Genomic DNA, 17,998 nt, shown 5'->3' on the forward strand with positions numbered 1-17,998 from the left:
GAAGTGAAAGGATTTCATAAAAGAACAATTGGTTGTTTTCCATGTTTGCATAATGAAATGTTTACATTGAAAGCAGTTCAAGTAAAGAAAATGTCTTTGGCTGGGTGTAGTGGCTCACACTTGTAATTCTAGCACTTCGGGAAGCTGTGGTGGGAGGATTGCTTGAGGCCAGGAATTCACGACCAGCCTGGACAACATAATGAGATTCTGCCTCTATAAAAAATAAAAAAATTATTCGGCATTGTGGTGTGTGTTTGTAGTCTTAACTACTTGGGAGGCTGAGGTGGGAGGATCCTTTGAGCCCACGAAGTTAAGGGTATAGCAAACTATGATTGTGCTACTATACTCTAGCCTGGGCTACTGAGTTAGAAACTGTCTCTTAAAAAAAAAAAAAAAGAAAGAAAGAAAGAAAATGTCTTAACTACTGGGATAATGAATTATAAGACTTTCTTTTGAGGTGCTTATAGAGAATCAACCCATGAGAACTTCCAGGAGAGAATAGATAGCTTTACTTGGTAACTTATACCAGGAGGACTGTGTCTGTATAATGAGGGAGAGGAAGGGATGAGGGGAAGGGGAAGTAGGAGGGAGGTAGGGAGATTCTGATTTAATGTGGAGAGTTTATGGATAATAGAATAGAAGATTACACAAGTATGTGTTTTTTAAAAAGGGTCCAATTATATATGTGCTATAAGATAAACAACAATACCTTGGAGTGGCTGGGATTCCTCTGTTTCTAGCTCTGTCACTTTCTCCCATTTTATCCATCCATGTGCCACAATTTAAGCGATTTCCTCCATAAACAAATCCTGTTTCTTCATCAACCCCTGCAGTTATATTAAAACCTAAAAAAGCAAAATAAAACATTTATGAAATAAAATGTTTTATAATGAAATAAAATGTTTTATAATAAGTATATGTTATGTATATTTTACCACATAGTAATCTCATTTCCATATATACTCTGGAGAAACCTTTATGTGCAGATGGAGATGTCTACAAGGATATTTATTGCCACACTGCTTGCATTAACAAAAAAATAAACTGCTCACTAGAAGAATGGATAAACACTGTGGGTTATTCATACAATGGTAAACTCTCTATACCATTTAAAATTAATGAACTGGATTTACATGTTCCAAAATGAATAAATCTCCAAAGCAAAATGATTGAGTAAACAAGTTGCAAAAGGATATGTATAATAAGATATCTTTTTTGTAAATGCTTAGTCATGGATAATACTAATATATACAACTATGTATGTTTACATGGCTAGATCTAATATATCTGTGCAGAATTTTAAAACAAATTCATTATATGTAGTATACATATTATGTTATAGTATACTGAATATATACTACATAATATATAAGTAATTTACACATATGCAAACACACATAAATACATAAAGTATTATACAAAAACTTCTGGTTATGGACAAGGGGAAAAGACTCATTTCTCCCTGTTCTTTGTAAGTACAACAAAATCTGTGAGTGTAATACAACAGACTATCATAAGAGGACTCTAAATGTGTAAAGAGGAAGGCAGATTGGCTAAAAATGTCAAGACTTGAGGAATGACAGGGTGGTGAGTTCTCTGGGTTTTTTTTTTTTTATTCCCCCTATATCCCAGTTTGGATGAGATGTTGCCCTGGAGAAGCAACCCGCAACCTCCAACAGGTGCTGACAAAAGGGTCTAAGAAAAACCTACTTAACCTGGAAAGGAAAGTAGTACCCCAACCAGACAGAAACTTTTATGATAACACCCACCCTATCCCAGCCAAACACCATGTGTATTCACACTCCCTGGAATGTCAGTGGAGACTGAGTGCAAATTGGGACTCATGTCCCCCACCTGGTGGTGGCAGATGGCCCAGGGCAGTGCTCCCCTCCCTCACTAGTGTGGTGCCGGAAGAGACCAAGTGGTGAGTCTCAATTTCTACCCCAATCTGGCAGTAGCAGGTGGCCCTGAGGCAGTATGGCAGTAGCATGCAGCCCAGTGTGGTGTTTCCCTCCTCTGATGATGTGATGTTAGCAGAGACTGAGTGGGGAGTATGGAATTCCACCTGCACCCAGTGAGAGCAAGTAGTTTAGAACAGTGTTCCCCTCTCCTGCCAGCATGTTGTCAGTAGAGACTAAGAGGAAAGTCTGAACTTCCATGCTCTGTCCAGCAATGACACAGGGGTGTTGCTCACCCTCTATGGTTAAATGTTTTTTGACAAGGATGGCAAGACTATTCAGTGAGAAAAGGACCATCTTTTCAGCAAATGGTGCTGGGAAAACTGGATATCCACATGCAAAAAAATGAAATTGGACTTACATCATAGACAAAAATTAGCTCAAAATGGATCAAAGACCTAAATGTAAGAGCCAAAACTATAAAATTCTTAGACAAAAATACAGGGCAAACCTTCATGACATTGGATTTGGCAAAGATTTCTTGCACATGGCACAAAAGGCACAGGCAACAAAAGAAAAAATAGATAAACCGGATTTCATCATGATTAGAAACTTTTGTATGTCAGGGGACACTTTCAAGCCAGTGAAAAGACAACCCACAGCATGGGAGAAAATATTTGCAAACCACAGCTAATAAAAGTTTAAAATCCAGAATATACAAAGAACCCTACAACTCAACAAGAAAAACCCAAACAACCCGGTTTAAAAATGGGCAAAGGATGTGAATAGACCTTTCTCCAAAGAAGATATACATGTGACTAATAAGCACATGAAAAGATGCTCACCATCACTGATCATTAGGGAAATGCAAATCAGAACCAGGAGATACTACTGCATACACATTAGGATGGCTACTATCAAAAAACCCACAAATAATAAGCATTGGTGAGGATGTGGCAAAATGGAATCCTTGTGTGCTGTTGGTGGTAAAATGGTGCAGCCACTGTGGACAGTTCCCCAAAAAGGTCAACAAAGAATTATCATGTGTTATAGTAATTCTACTTCTAGGTATACCCAAAAGAACTGAAAGCAGGGACTCAAACAGACATTTGTACACCAATGTTCACAGCAGCATTATTCATAATAGCCGAAAGGTAAAAACAACCCAAATGTCCACTGACGAATAGATACACAAAATGTGGTATATACATACAATGGAACATTCAGCCTTAAAAAGGAATGAAATTGTCATATATGTGATAAGGGGTTAATATCCAGAATATAAGGAACCTCTACAACTCAACAACCAAAAAACCAAATGACCCAATTAAAAAATGGGCAAAAAACTTGAATAGATAATTTTCCAAAGAAGACCTATAATTGGCAAATGAGCATATAAAAAGGTGCTCAACATTGCTAATCATTAGAGAAATGCAAATCAAAACCATAATGAGATATCATCGCACATTCACTAGGATCGTTACTAGCAAAAGAACAGAAAATGACAAGTATTGATGAGGATACAGAGAAATTGGAACCCTTGCTCATATTGGTGGGGATATAAATGGTATAGCCATTATGGAAAACATTATAGAGGTTCCTCAAAAAATAACGAATAGAATTACCAGATCTAGAAATTCCACTTCTGGATATATACCCAAAAGAACTGAAAACAGGATCTTGAAGAGATATTTGGATACCCATATTCACTGCAGTATTATTCACATGAGCCAAGAGGCAAAGTGATCCAAATGTCTGTTGACAGATGAATGGATAAAGAAAATGTAGTATACATACAATGGAATGTTATGCAGCCTTACACAAAAGGAAATTCTGTCATATGCTACTCTGTGGATGAACCTTAGCATTATGCCAAATGAAATAGTCACAAAAGGACAAATACTGTATGATTTTACTCATTTGAACTATCTAAAGTTGTCAAAATCATAGAAAGAGAAAGTAGAAAAGTGGTTGTCAAGGACTAGGAGGAGTGGGGAGGGAGGAGGAACTAGTGTTTAATGGGCACAGAGTTTGTTTTGCAAGATGAAAAAGTTCTAGAGATCAGTTGCATAACTATGTGAATATACTTAACACTACTGAACTTAAAAATGGTTCAGATGGTAAAATTAATATGTTTTTTCTCACAATAAAAAAAGACTAAAAAAAAAAAAGAAATGAAATTCTGACATACGCTACAACATGGCTGAACCTTCAAAGAATTATTCTGAGAATGTATATAACTATCATGTATCAATAAAAAAAAAGAATTCAGAAAGAAATTATACTAAGTGAAATAAGCCAGATCCCAAAAGGCAAATATTTATAATTCCACTTATGTGATGTACCTAGAATGGTCAAATTAACAGAGAGAGAAAGTAGAATGGTGGTCACCAGGGATAATGAGGAGAAGGGATAATGAGGAGTTACTGTTTACTAGGTAGAGTTTCAGTTTGGGAGGATGACAAAGTTCTGGAGATGGATAGTGATGATGGCTGCAAAAAACTGTGAATGTGCTTAAAGCAACTAAATTTGTACACTTAAAAATGGCTAAAATGGTCAATTTTATGGTAAGATGATAAACATACATATGTATATTTTACCACAATAAAAAAATACCCTCAATAGTCAAAAAACCAGTACTCTAATTAGAAAATGGGCAAAAGACATGAACTGACATTTCAGCAAAGGGGGGAGATGGATGGGAAATAAGCACATGAGAAGATATTCAACACCATTAGCTATTAGGGAAATGCAAATCAAAACCACAATGTGTAGTGGTCTATGCAACTCACATAACAGTTTAAAAAAATGTGGTAACACCAAAAACTGTTGAGATGTGGAGAAACTGGATCTCTCCAGTTTGCTGGTGGGAATTTAAAATGGTACAACCTCTCTGGAATAGTTTGGTAGTTTCTTATAAAATAAAACATGTACTTATTATATGACCCAATCACATTCTTGGGCATTTATCTCAGAGAAATGAAAACCCATGTGTCACACAAAAACCTGTTTGTGAATGTTCATAGTACCTTTATTTATATTAATATTAACCAGAAATGGAAACAACCCAAATGTCCTTCAGTGGATAAATTTGGTTAAACTCTGGTATATGCATAAAAAGGAATAAACTATTGATACATGCAACAACTTGGATGATCTCAAGGGCATTATGCTCAGTGAAAAAAACCAATCTCAAAAAGTTATATACTGTGTGATTCCATTTATATTACATTCTTAAAATGATAAAACTGTAGAGATGCAGAACAGATTAGCAGTTGCCAGAGACCAGGGGGTAGGGGTGAAATAGGTAGGTATGACTATAAAGGTGTACACAAAGATATTTATGATGATGGACCAGTTCTGTATCTTGATTGTGGTCATAGGGTCAAATTACATGGAACTACATACACATACACACACACACACACACACACACACACACACACACACAAGTTAATGTAAAAACTGGTGAAAACTGAAAACACCATACTAATGTTTTTTTTTTTTGTTTTTTTTTTTTGAGACAGAGTCTCACTTTGTTACCCGGGCTAGAGTGAGTGCCGTGGCATCAGCCTAGCTCACAGCAACCTCAAACTCCTGGGCTTAAGCGATCCTACTGCCTCAGCCTCCCGAGTAGCTGGGACTACAGGCATGAGCCACCATGCCCGGCTAATTTTTTTGTATATATATTTTTAGTTGGCCAGATAATTTCTTTCTATTTTTAGTAGAGACGAGGTCTCACTCTTGCTCAGGCTGGTCTCGAACTCCTGACCTCGAGCGATCCACCCGCCTCGGCCTCCCAGAGCTAGGATTACAGGCGTGAGCCACCGCGCCCGGCCCATACTAATGTTAATTTCCTAATTTTGATACGGTACCACAGATACAGTACCTCCATTCAAAGAAGCTGGGTGAAAGGTTCAAGATACTCTATGTATCGTTTTTGCAGCCTCTTATGAGTCTCTAATTATTTCAAAATTACAAAGTTAAAAAAAAACTACAGGCACATACAATGAGACATACTTTACAAAATATACAACAAACCCACTGGAATGGTTCTCTAAGGGGAATGGGGAATAAAACTAAATAAATTATTATGAGCTTTGTATTGGCTGGTGATGACAGTATGTCATAAGATGAGGAATATGATGACCTTAAAAGTTAAAGCATATTTAATTCCATATATAAATAATCTTTTTATCAAAAAGTACTTTATAAGAGCCTAGGCTATAGAGACAGAGAGACCATGGATGAAATCCTACCTCTGCCACTTAGTAGCTGTGTGACTCTGAGCAAGCTACTCTGCTTCAGTCTTCATTTAGTAAAAATGGAAACAATATAACTCATTCTCAATGTTCTTGGGAATGTTAAATGGTAATAACACAGGCAAAGTAGTTATGATAATGCCTAGCACTTAGCACTCAGTTAATGGCAATTATTATGATTATAAATGCAATTACCAAAATTACCTTTCAAAGTGGCTAACAAAAGATAAGAAATTTTATCTTTCCTCTAGAAATTATAAACTGAGATCAGGAACTGTTAATCTTTTTCACTGTTATATCCCGAGGGTTTGCACACAAATAAATACTTATCAAGTAAACAAATAATCACAAGGCTTAATTTCTCATCAGTAAATCTTTAGAATGTAGTTAAATTTATGTACCTTCATCCTTCATGTTTCGATCTATCTGTGGACCAGCATTCCTTTCTCGGAACTGTATGCCCTGCATGTGTCTTTGCATAGTTTCCTGTATTACCTCAAACAATGGTTGATCCTGTTTGAGATATAATAGATGTTATCTCTGTTAGAAATTACATTTTTCTTATCTTCCCCAAATCCTACAACTGAAGTGATATGAAAATATATATTTTCCTTTGGAGGGAAAAATAAGGATCAGGATGTGGCCGAGGAAAGAAGCAGCTCCTATACGCCACATGATACAGTTTGGCATACGAATATTTAACATCAATAGTTTTGGCTATTCATGTCTATGATGTGAAATAATTTATAATTTTGCTGATACACAAAAACCAATCTAGTGAGCTTATATAGTTTCTATTAGAGTGAACTGTACAGCTAATAAGTGAACCTAGCTTGTCAAAATGCTGAACCCATTTTAAATTGGCATTGCTATTCTTACTCTTGCTCAACTGCATCTATAGGTAATGGGGATAAACTGTGTGTGAAAGGGGTATCTCAAATTTGAGGATCTACGATGACTTTGGAAAATATCCCCAGTGAATGCAGAGTCCATCGGTCATTTTCTTTACCCAAATATTTAATAAATGTGATATTCAGGATGACATACAGGGAAATATATAATTATATTCTAAAAAGTAAGGTAAAGAATGTTAAATAAAAGTAAAATGTTTAGAGCCCTTATACGTTTATTATGTCTCATTTAAAAAAAAACTCTGAATAAAATGAAAACTCTATCATATAAAAATTCTACTAGTAATTCCAAATTACGAAGCTATGGAAAATTTTCTTGGACAAACTGTGAGAAAACAAATAGTTATATATAAAATAAATATTTGCCTGATAGCATGAGCCAATATTCACTATAACTGAAATGTCAGTCAATAATAGAAGACAGGTAAAAAAAATTTTTTGGATTTTTTTGAATACTTCATGAGATAAATAAACATCATGGGGACACAGGTATATGCTAACCTTGAAGAGGTTCACATAGATATTATACCATCCCCCCACAGTCATATATACCAAACAAACTATAATATAAAGACAGACCATGAATGGAAAAAGTACAGTATCATTGCACATTCTTGATTAAGGAACAAAACACTAAAAAATGTGTCCATTCTTCACTGTTCAAAAGAAAAGCTCTAAACTCTCTGGACTGTTAGTCAAGGCTCTCCATAACCTGCTTCACCCTTTCCACTATCTCTCACTACCCTGCAGGTGACCTAAACACAAAGCCAAAGCAGACTGTGTAGTATGTCCCCTAACCTGTGCTTCAGTCCATTATGTACTTTACTATTCCTTCCATCTTTAATGTTTCTCCACAACTTCCCCCATCTCTCCTGAAATCCCACTCACCTTTTAAGGCTCATTTAAGTAAACTTTTAGGTACTTTCCAAAGTTCTCCCTGAGACCCACCTGCTAGATTTCTCCCTCCCTTTTAAGCAACTACATAGGACTTCCTCTGTACCCTTTTGCAACGATCAGATTTATGTACCCATCATCTCTTTTACAATGTTACAAGCTCTTTAGGCAAGGAGCAAGTCTTATCTCTGCAATCCCTAACAGTACCAGCACGTGCTAAATAAATACCGACATATGAATAATTCTTAGATTAGGATTCTTAATTATATTCATTTTTATGTTAGAAACTAAAAGTTATTTTTCAGGAAAAGGTTATTTGAAGAAATGATCTTTACCAGTGTGCCAGCAGGCAAAGGAACAGAGTCATCTGTAGGATACATTCTGGATACTGGGCACTTGAGAATGTCTAGACCGTTTGGAACCATTTTACAGTAATCCTGAATACACTGTAGCCACCACCACACAGCATCCCGGCAATTGTATCTGGCATAAGTTCCTTCACCGAGGAGATTAGGAATGAGACCATGCCTCAGGGTACCAGCAAATGCTAAAATAATATTCCTAAAATAACAGAATAAGGTGGATCACTTGAAATGAAAACAAACACTTAAAAAATAAAAGACAAAAGCTAGTCACTACTTGGACTGGCTTATACTTATATATACTTATAGATGCATTTTCTCTCCTGCCCTATTTCTTTATATTTTCATGCAGAAAGTTATCATAATATGATAGAACAAGCACTGAACTAAAGTCAGAAACCCTGATTCTAGCCTAGGATTTTTCTCTAACAACCTGTGTAACTTAACCTCTCTGGTACAGTTTTTTTCATCTGTGGAGTGAGGTACTGGACTCTACTTTTGAAATCTGTGGTATTTCAACATCTAAGTAACTACTATGAACTTTATTATTTTAAATAGAAGAAACCAAGAGCAAAACAAACATAAGAAAACAAATTGCTAGAAGCTGACCTTGAAAAACATAATTCATGTTTAAAAACTGGTAGAAAATAGCTTATCTCTTAAAGTGTTATTCTACTATTATATATCAAATGACAACTTATTTTGTAAGAGAGCATGGCATTTTAGAAAGAGCATGAGATCGAGAAATAAGAAGGCTGAAGTCTAAATCCTAGCTTTGCCATCTCGATAACCTTGGAAAAGTCATTTAAAATGTCTAGACCTTACTGTCTTTTGGTTAAACTATTCTGAAATTTTATTAATTCCATGTCTCAGCTTAATACCTTTCTTTTAAATAATAGTGCACCAGGAAACTCTGTTTTCTAAAGTAGAAAAGTGTTAGTATGAACAGTGATACTTCCAATTAAAAAAAGGTCAGAGTGTTACCAATCTTAACCATCTGGAACAATGTTATACACTTGAGTTAAAAGCCCCTCTGATTCATGAATATCTTTGTAGAGGGAGGAAGAAGAACCCTCTGTGGTAGAGATATGTGTCCATCAAAATGGGTTTCCTGTATTTCCTAACCAAACTTCACAGTTAGCTGTGGCCAAGTGACTGTATTCTAAGCAACAGAATGACAATAGAACTGATACACGTTTAAGTGTAGGGAAAACAGGTGTGTTTCCCCAGGCTCTTTCCCTCTCTGCCAGCTGCCTGGACAGGACTCAGAAGCCACGGAAGATGATAGATCAAGATAGAAGGACCCTATGTCCCTGAATCACTATGTGGAAATTTGCCTACTGACTACAGCAAGAAATAAATTTTGTTTGTGAAAAGCCATTGAAATGTAAGTGTTTATAATTTATAGCAGCTAGCACTACCTTAACAAATACATTATCCTCTGGGAATCATCTAGATCAGGGCCAGGCAAACGTTTTCTATAGTGGGTCGTATAGTAAATATTTTAGGCTTTGTGGGCCATATATGGTCTCTGTCACATCTTCTTCTTTTTAATGATCCTTTAAATAGGTAAAAGCTGTTCTTTGCTCACAGGTTATACAAAAGAGGTGACCCATGATCTAGATAGACATATGTAAAGCTAAGAAGCAGAAATTTGTGGTAGTGCATAGAAGTGATAAATGGGAGCCCCCTAGAGTAATATTCTGAAACTTTAGCCTTAGTCTGCTGATAACCATCCGGAGACCTTGTGAATACACAGATTTCTGCCCACCAATCCCACCCACCCATCCCCAGGATTGGATTCAGGAGGTCTGGCATAAGGACTAAGAATCTGCATTTCTAACGAGTTATCAAGTGATGGTGACACTATTGATTTGTGGAACACACTTTGAGTGGCACTGCTGTAGAGCTTTTCAACCTCTGATAAATTCATTCATACTATTGTGACACAAGAGAACACCATTTTAAGTCTAGAAAACATAAAGCTAGAGCTTACAAGGTCTGACAACAAATAGAAGAAAGCTTGATATTATAATTCTTTCTAAAGACTCAAAGAGCTAGCAGTGGCTTCATTATAGAAGGCATAAAATGGTTATAAAATTTTAGGTTTATTGAAATAATTAGCTAATGCTAAAGATAACCTGACCTGTAATGTGAAGAACTAGAACTTAGTAACTTTACAGATTTTCATCCTTTTGAAATTCTATGATCTTACTAAGTAAACATAAAATAAAAAACACCTAAAGAAAACATACCTTCCAAATGTTGTTGAGAATAGATGGGTAAGAAGGAAAGTTTGAAGACCATGTAAAAAACATTTAGACATAAACTTGGCATTGGAATACTTTAGAAGGTCTCCTACCTGGCCTCTAAATAGCGTCCAGTTATCAGCAGTGTGCCTCTAAGTGCAATGAAAGTATCCCTTCCCCAGCAGCGGAAAAGACCAGAAGAAAAATGAGGTAACCCTAACAGAAAACACAACAAAGTATATGTTAATTGTAATAATACACACAAATTTATGAACTCTATTACTATAGAAATAGTTGCTCTAAACCTGGAGTACAAGGGCAAGTTTTAAGGAGTCTGCAAGCCCCCTAAATTTTTTTTTTTTTGAGACAGGGTCTCACTCTATTGCCTGGGCTAGAGTGCAGTGGTGTTTTCACAGCTCACCACCACCTTAAACTCCTGGGCTCAAGTGATCCTCCTGCCTCAGCCTCCCAAGTAGCTGGGAGTATAAGTGTGCACCACCATGCCAGGCTAATTTTTCTATTTTTTTTTGTAGAGATAGTGTCTCGCCATGTAGCTCAGGCTGGTCTGGAGCTCCTGGCCTCAAGTGATCCTTCTGCCTCAGCCTCTGAAAGTGCTAGGATTACAGGAGTGTGCCACCACACCCAGCTAACCCCCTAAAAATAAATGCAAAATGCATGATTATACTTATGTCAACTTTCATGGAGTGAGATTCCATAGTCTTATCAGTTTCTTAAAGGAATCTGTGACCCAAAAGAGATTAAGAACCAGTGCTAGAGAGCGATGCTTATCTGAATTGATGTGTGAAAACACAGATAAATTTTTTTATAAACTAAAGTTAAAGATTAAAATCAGAGATCAAATATTTAACACATAAACACTCAATATTATGTATTTAAAAAGATTCCACCTTGAATTTAAGAATGATGAATAAGTCTAAACATGAAAAGATTACCTTAATGATACTTAATTAAATATGTCTATTAATCTATCACTCTAGAGTCAAAAAATTTATTATCAAATGTCCTATTAATTTAAAACAGGGGTGGGGAACCTGTGGCCTTAAGGCTACATGTGCCTTTCTAGGTCTTTAAGTGTGGCCTTTTGACTGAATCGAAATTTTACATAGAACATATCCTTTCATTTTTATTAATACATTTTTGTTCATCTTTCACATTTTTATTTTTAAAATGAATGTATTTAAAATACCAAAGAATAAAATAAGTTTCAACAAAATAATCCTCCCAGATTCTCTGGCACAGTTAGAACATTAGGAAGCCATTAGGGCTAAATTGATTTAGTTCTAACTTCTCCTGCCTGACCAGTGCCACTACTGCAGGAGGCTGGTTGGCAAGAGTTTCGGGGCATTGAGTTCACCAGTCTGTTATCAGCTTTTGACAACAGTGCACTGTTTCTGTTTGAAGTGGGATTAGTGAATAGTTGCACAGCTCTACAGTATTTTTTAATTCTGTCTACTTAGCAGCCCATCATGTCAAAGAAGACCAAGAGAATGCTGAAGGAAGAAAACAGATTTTTAAATGAGGACTAGGAATTGCAATATTATCTTGTTTCTGCTAAAGATAAGATGATTTGCTTGCTTTGTGATACTGCAATATCAACATTAAAGAAATTCAATGCTCATCAGCATTATAATGCTCACTAGGAACACAAATACTTTAAATTAGAGTGAGAGGTGCAAAAGGTTGCAATGCAGAAATTAAAAAATGAAAAGCAAAAGCAAAGACAATTCTTTCAAGCAGCAATAAGACCTGGAAATAATGGCAGCGAAGCAACTTATAAAGTAGTTCATATACTTGGGGAAAAAAGAAAAGCCATTCAGGGATGTAGAAACTGTGAAAGAATGCATTGTTGAAGTTGTAGGATGCTTAAAGCCCGATAATGTGCCTCTTTCAAGGAGACCATAAGTGATTGGCAGCATGAATTTGCCCTCAACAGAACAACTTCACGCAATACTTCAAAAGGAAAATATATATTATTCAATCACTTTGGATGAATCAATTGATACTACTGACTTGGCACAGGTTTTATACTTCATTCAGGACATAACAGAATATTTCCTTTGCTATGAAGAGTTACTGGCTTTGGGCACTCTTGTGAACAGAACATGGGGAAGAGATATCTTCAATAACTTTCAAGATAAATGGCATGAAGTTGGACTGAATTTGGTAAATTTAGTGAGTGTATTAGGTCATTGAATATGAAAGGTCCGAGTTCGAATCAAAAGTGTAGTTTATTGTATCTCAAACAAGAAGCAGTACAATTAAAGGGTTCATCTAAACTATTGATGCAGTTTTGCCATCTTAACAGTAGCTTGTTTATGCCAGCAGCAAAGAAGCCTAGAGAGCAAGTGGCAATGAAATCGCAAAAGGCATTTTCCACAGCTTGTTGAGAATAGAATATTTTTCTTTGCAAGAAGTGGTCCAAAGCCTGGAAGAAGTGGTAGTCAGTTGGTGTAAGATCTAGTGAATACAGTGGATTTCAGAGAGTTTCCAAGTCCAGCTTCTGTAGTTTGAGTACCATTGTTGGTGCAATGTGTGGCCGAGCTGTCCTGCAAGAGGATTGGACTTTCTCTACTGACTAATTTTGGCTACTTAATTGCAGCATCCTTATCACTTCATCCAGCTGGTTGCAGTAGACATCTGCTGTAATGGACTGACTAGGTTTCATGACCCTGCAGTGAATAATACCAGTGCTGGACCACCAAATAGAAACTATTAGCTTTTTTTGATGAATATTGTTTTGGACTGTGTTTAGGTACTTTATCTTTATCCAACCATTGTGCTACGTGCTTTCGATTGTTAAAAAGAATCCATTTTTCATCACACATAACACTAGGGTGTAGAAATGGTTCACCTTTATGTCGTGACAGCAAAGAAAGGCAAGCTTTGAGATAATTTCTCTTCTGACATTTGTTTAATTCATGCGGAACCCATGTATCCAGCTTCTGTACCTTGCCGATTTGTTTCAAATGGTACATTATTGCTGGAATAGTAATGTTAAACCTTGCTGCTAATTCATGCATAGGTTCAGATGGATTTGCTTCCACTATAGCTTTCAGTTCATCATTATCCACTTTGGTGTCAAGTCACCCACATAGCTCATTTTCAAGATTAAAATCACAAGAATGGAACTTCTCAAACCAATGTACTGTGCATGCATTCACCACATCCTTCCCAAACACGTAGCTGATATTTTGAGCTGTCTGCGCTGCTGCGTTGGTTCCAAGACGGAACTCACATTAGAAAATAACGTAAAATTTTGACTTATCCATCATATCATAAAAATTGCTCTAAAAAATTTTGAAAGATAATCACAAGCCAAAACATGCGTTTGAAAGACTGAGGATGTACCTTCACAATAAAAATAAAACAATGTCAAAGACATCAACTGTCAAACTTAGTACTTAAGGAAATTGGACATTTCATACTTAATAACCTAATATATACAGATGGTACACCTTTCATGACAGAAAACATGAAGGATTTATTACACAGATTTAAAAAAAGGTATTAACAGATCCAGATGCTCTCATTTCTTTTCACTGTATTTTGCCTCAGCAAAATCTCTGTGCTAAAGCTGCTATTTTATGCAACACTTTGCAACAAGTTATAAATATTGTTAACTATATTCCAGCAAATGCAACACAGCATCATCCTCAGTTTTGTAACATGCTAAAGTTGAACCATGAGGTATTCAGTGTGGATTTGCCTAACATTCTAAAGTGTGTTGGCTATGCAGGGATAGGTGTTAGCCAAAAGTTTACCTCTGTGAGAGCAGATAGTTAAATTATATGAAGAACGAATCAGCAGTGTGAATTATTTAAAGATGATTTCTATAGGAATGCGGCATTTCTGTCTAATATCATATCAAATAAAAACGACTTTAGTATTTCTTTGCAAGGTAAAACTAAATCTATATATATGTGGCAAAAAATCCAAGCATTTAAAAAAAAAACTTTTTTTCAAAGCATTTCTTGAAAGGGAAATTTAGGATGAACATTTTCCACAGTTAGCAAAGATCACTGATAAGCAGGATGATATATGCAAATCATTTGAAGAATCTGCAGCTGTTATAGACCTATTAATTTGAGAATACCAAGTAAGGTTCACTGACTTTGAGAATCATGACATCACACTCAAATTAGCATTTCAGCCTCACCTAGTTGATATCACCAAGGCACCTAAAGAACTACAGACAGAATTGACTGAGCTCTCAGTAGATGACATTTTAAAGTCATTGTCTGATGCTAAGAAAGATCCAGTTGAAATACAGAAACATGCTGTAGAATACCCATGCCTGTGGCAACATGTCCCCAAAATGCTTCCTTGCTTTTCAACCACTTATTGCTGTGAATCTACCTTCTCCTACCTAATCCAAATCAAGACACCCTTAAGGTCACAAATGACTGATATCCATCTAGAGGATAAACTGAAACTGTGGACCTCCATGCTGCAGCCAAATATTCAAATGCTTTCCAACAAAAAGCAGACACAACAAAGTCATTAAAAGGTCAGTTAACTTTAAAATTAACAAACAGTTTTCATTTTTTGAAAGTATTAAGTACATAGTAGTTAGATTTTTACAAAATAATGTACATTTTTAAGTATATCTAATGGAAGTTTCTCAAATGAGGCCTTATTTGATTACACCTAAATAAATACAGCCTTTCAACATGAAAAGGTTCCCCAACCCAATTTAAAACATTTTAAAGGGTTATATGTTGTATACAATATATATAGTTTTTTTCAATTAAAAATTAATTTTTAAAAATGCTATACTGTCTTAGAAACAGTTTTGCAAAGAAACAAGGATTTCATGTACCAAATAACTTCACAGGTAACTGCAACCTTTATGAATAAGATAAAATAGGGTAACCAATGGATAAACTCTAAAGTTTTATTTTTAGATTGAGTTTGGTTTCTTGTAAAACATTAAAGAAATACAACTGTTATATATATTTGTACTAAAAACAACAGTCAAAGGAAAGTAAAGCAAAAAAAATCAGGATTTCACTCACAAAAAGAATTACGCTGGGGCTGGGCGCAGTGGCTCATGCCTATAATCCCAGCACTCTGGGAGGCCAAGGCGGAAGGATTGCTTGAGCTCAGGAGTTCAAGACCAGCCTGAGCAAGAACGAGACCCCGTCTCTACCATAAATAGGAAGAAATTAGCCAAACAACTAAAAATAGAAAAAATTAGCCAGGCATGGTGGCACATGCTTGTCGTCCCAGCTACTTGGGAGGCTGAGGCAGGAGGATCGCTTGAGCCCAGGAGTTTTAGGTTGCTGTGAGCTAGGCTGATGCCATGGGACTCTAGCCCAGGCAAGAGAGTGAGACTCCGTCTCAAAAAAAAAAAAAAAAAAAAAAGGGTGAGTTTGAATCGGTATGTCCTAAAATACAAGTAGTCAGTCTTTGTTAAAAAGCCTAAACTATAAAATCTCTAGCACTAACATGTGGAAATGTTTGTATTAACTTTTTGACCTCTAAGAGTATACAACTTATAGATCATATATCTTTTAAGTGGTTTCTACCTTGCCAATTATTATAAAAGTTTATAATTATAAATTGATGTTTTTACAATACTCCTACCAAAGTAAGGCATTCCTGGTCATTCAAAACAGCATACCAAAAAGCCTGTCTGCAAATCTGAATATAGTCCTATTTTTCTCAAGTAATACAGTAGACAAAACTGTCCCTTAAGATGCTAGAAGCACATACCAGAACTTCAATTCATATTTATTTATCAACTTTTTTTTAGCTGCTATTTTTGTTTTACATTGTATCTGTTATGTAAGTATATCAGGTATCATAGCTTGTATCAGTATATCATTTATAAATGTATACATTTTGGGGGTGTTTAGCAGCAGTGCTGCACAATCGAAAGGTCGAGATCACTATTTTATGTAATAGGCTTTTAAAAAGCAGGCTTTTTTTTTTTTTAGACAGAGTCTTGCTTTGTTGCCCAGGCTAGAGTGAGTGCCGTGGCGTCAGCCTAGCTCACAGCAACCTCAAACTCCTAGGCTTAAGCGATCCTATTGCCTCAGCCTCCCAAGTAGCTGGGACTACAGGCATGCGCCACCATGCCCAGCTAATTTTTTCTATATATATTTTTAGTTGGCCAGATAATTTCTTTCTAGTTTTAGTAGAGATGGGGTCTCGCTCTTGCTCAGGCTGGTCTCAAACTCCTGACCTCAAGCGATCCACCCGCCTCGGCCTCCCAGAGTGCTAGGAAAAAGCAGGCTTTAAAACCAAATTTTCAGCCAGATGTGATGGCTCACACCTGTAATCCCAGCGCTTTGGGAGGCCTGGGCAGGTGGATAACTTGAGGCCAGAAGTTCGAGACCAGCTTGGGCAACATAGTGAAATCCCATCTCTACAAAAAATAAAAAATTAGCTGGGCATAGTGGCACATGCCTGTAGTCCCAGATACTCAGGAGCTGAGGTTACAGTTAGCTATGATTGCATCACTGCAATCCAGCCTGGGCAACAGAGTGAGACCACATCTTTAAAAACAAAACATCAAATTCTTCACATCGATGTTTTTTTTCCACAATAGCCCAGGTCAGTTTCATGAGCATATGCATGTATTCACAGGAGAACAATAGGTACCAGAGGGAGATCAAACAGTCAAGTGAAAATCTAAAATACAATTAAAGAACTAAAATAGAGTTTTATGAATGTTTTATGATCATTCCAAATGAAAAGGTAATTTCTAGTTTAGTTGTTGGGTACCATTAAGTCTTTTTATCTGGTCTAAGCAGGTACAAATTTAAGGGTAAACAGAGGATCACACAGACAATACTATTACTTTCTTCCTGCAATTTGATTATTTTTTTGGTTTAGTTTGGAAAGTTCTAAATTTCAGTGGCCTTGAATACTAAGTACTTTCTAGAAATATGCTTGAAATTTTTTAAAAAGAAAACAAAAGCCTGTCCTTTAGTCTATTTTGTGTACTTGGATTTGTTACCTGATTCAGGTTTTAAATCTACTGGGAGGAAAGGATGCCAATAAATACAGTTGAAAGCATTTGATTGGAATTAGACACATAATAAAAATTATTTAACATTTGTTTTATGTTTTGTAACTTGTAGAGGACCTTTACATGATCTCTTGGTAATTACAAGGTTGGGCTTATGTTTAAAAATTGGGGAAAAATACAGACAAAAGAGTAGTACAATAATTTTGATTTAAAAAAATAGAAAATGCCAAGAGTTGGAAAAAATAGAAACATGCAGAAGAAAAGAACCAGCCACAATAAAAAACACACATAAATCCCTGGTGTACAGTTTTAATTAAATGATAACAATGGTTATTATTTTTATGAGTGAATATCTATGAAATTTACTAAGCAGTAACAAAATCTTGGACAACATCACAGACTTTTAAAAAGTAATCATTTTCCCT

The 17,998-nt window shown here is 36.0% G+C and overlaps 1 protein-coding gene across 1 annotated transcript in view; it reads right to left on the bottom strand.

Moving 5' to 3' along the window:
- Nucleotides 1–17,998, bottom strand: part of AGL (amylo-alpha-1, 6-glucosidase, 4-alpha-glucanotransferase) — a 63,800-nt gene that overhangs the window by 15,758 nt on the left and 30,044 nt on the right. The window contains exons 23-26 of the mRNA XM_045547463.1: nucleotides 10,690–10,792; nucleotides 8,301–8,526; nucleotides 6,562–6,673; nucleotides 710–845 (exon numbers count right to left, since the gene is read on the bottom strand). Of these exons, the coding sequence (XP_045403419.1) occupies nucleotides 710–845; nucleotides 6,562–6,673; nucleotides 8,301–8,526; nucleotides 10,690–10,792 (577 nt within the window). The remainder of the gene's footprint in view (nucleotides 1–709; nucleotides 846–6,561; nucleotides 6,674–8,300; nucleotides 8,527–10,689; nucleotides 10,793–17,998) is intronic.

The sequence above is a fragment of the Lemur catta genome, chromosome 3 (assembly GCF_020740605.2).
Source record: "Lemur catta isolate mLemCat1 chromosome 3, mLemCat1.pri, whole genome shotgun sequence".
In the NCBI taxonomy this organism is placed as follows: Eukaryota; Metazoa; Chordata; class Mammalia; order Primates; family Lemuridae; genus Lemur; species Lemur catta.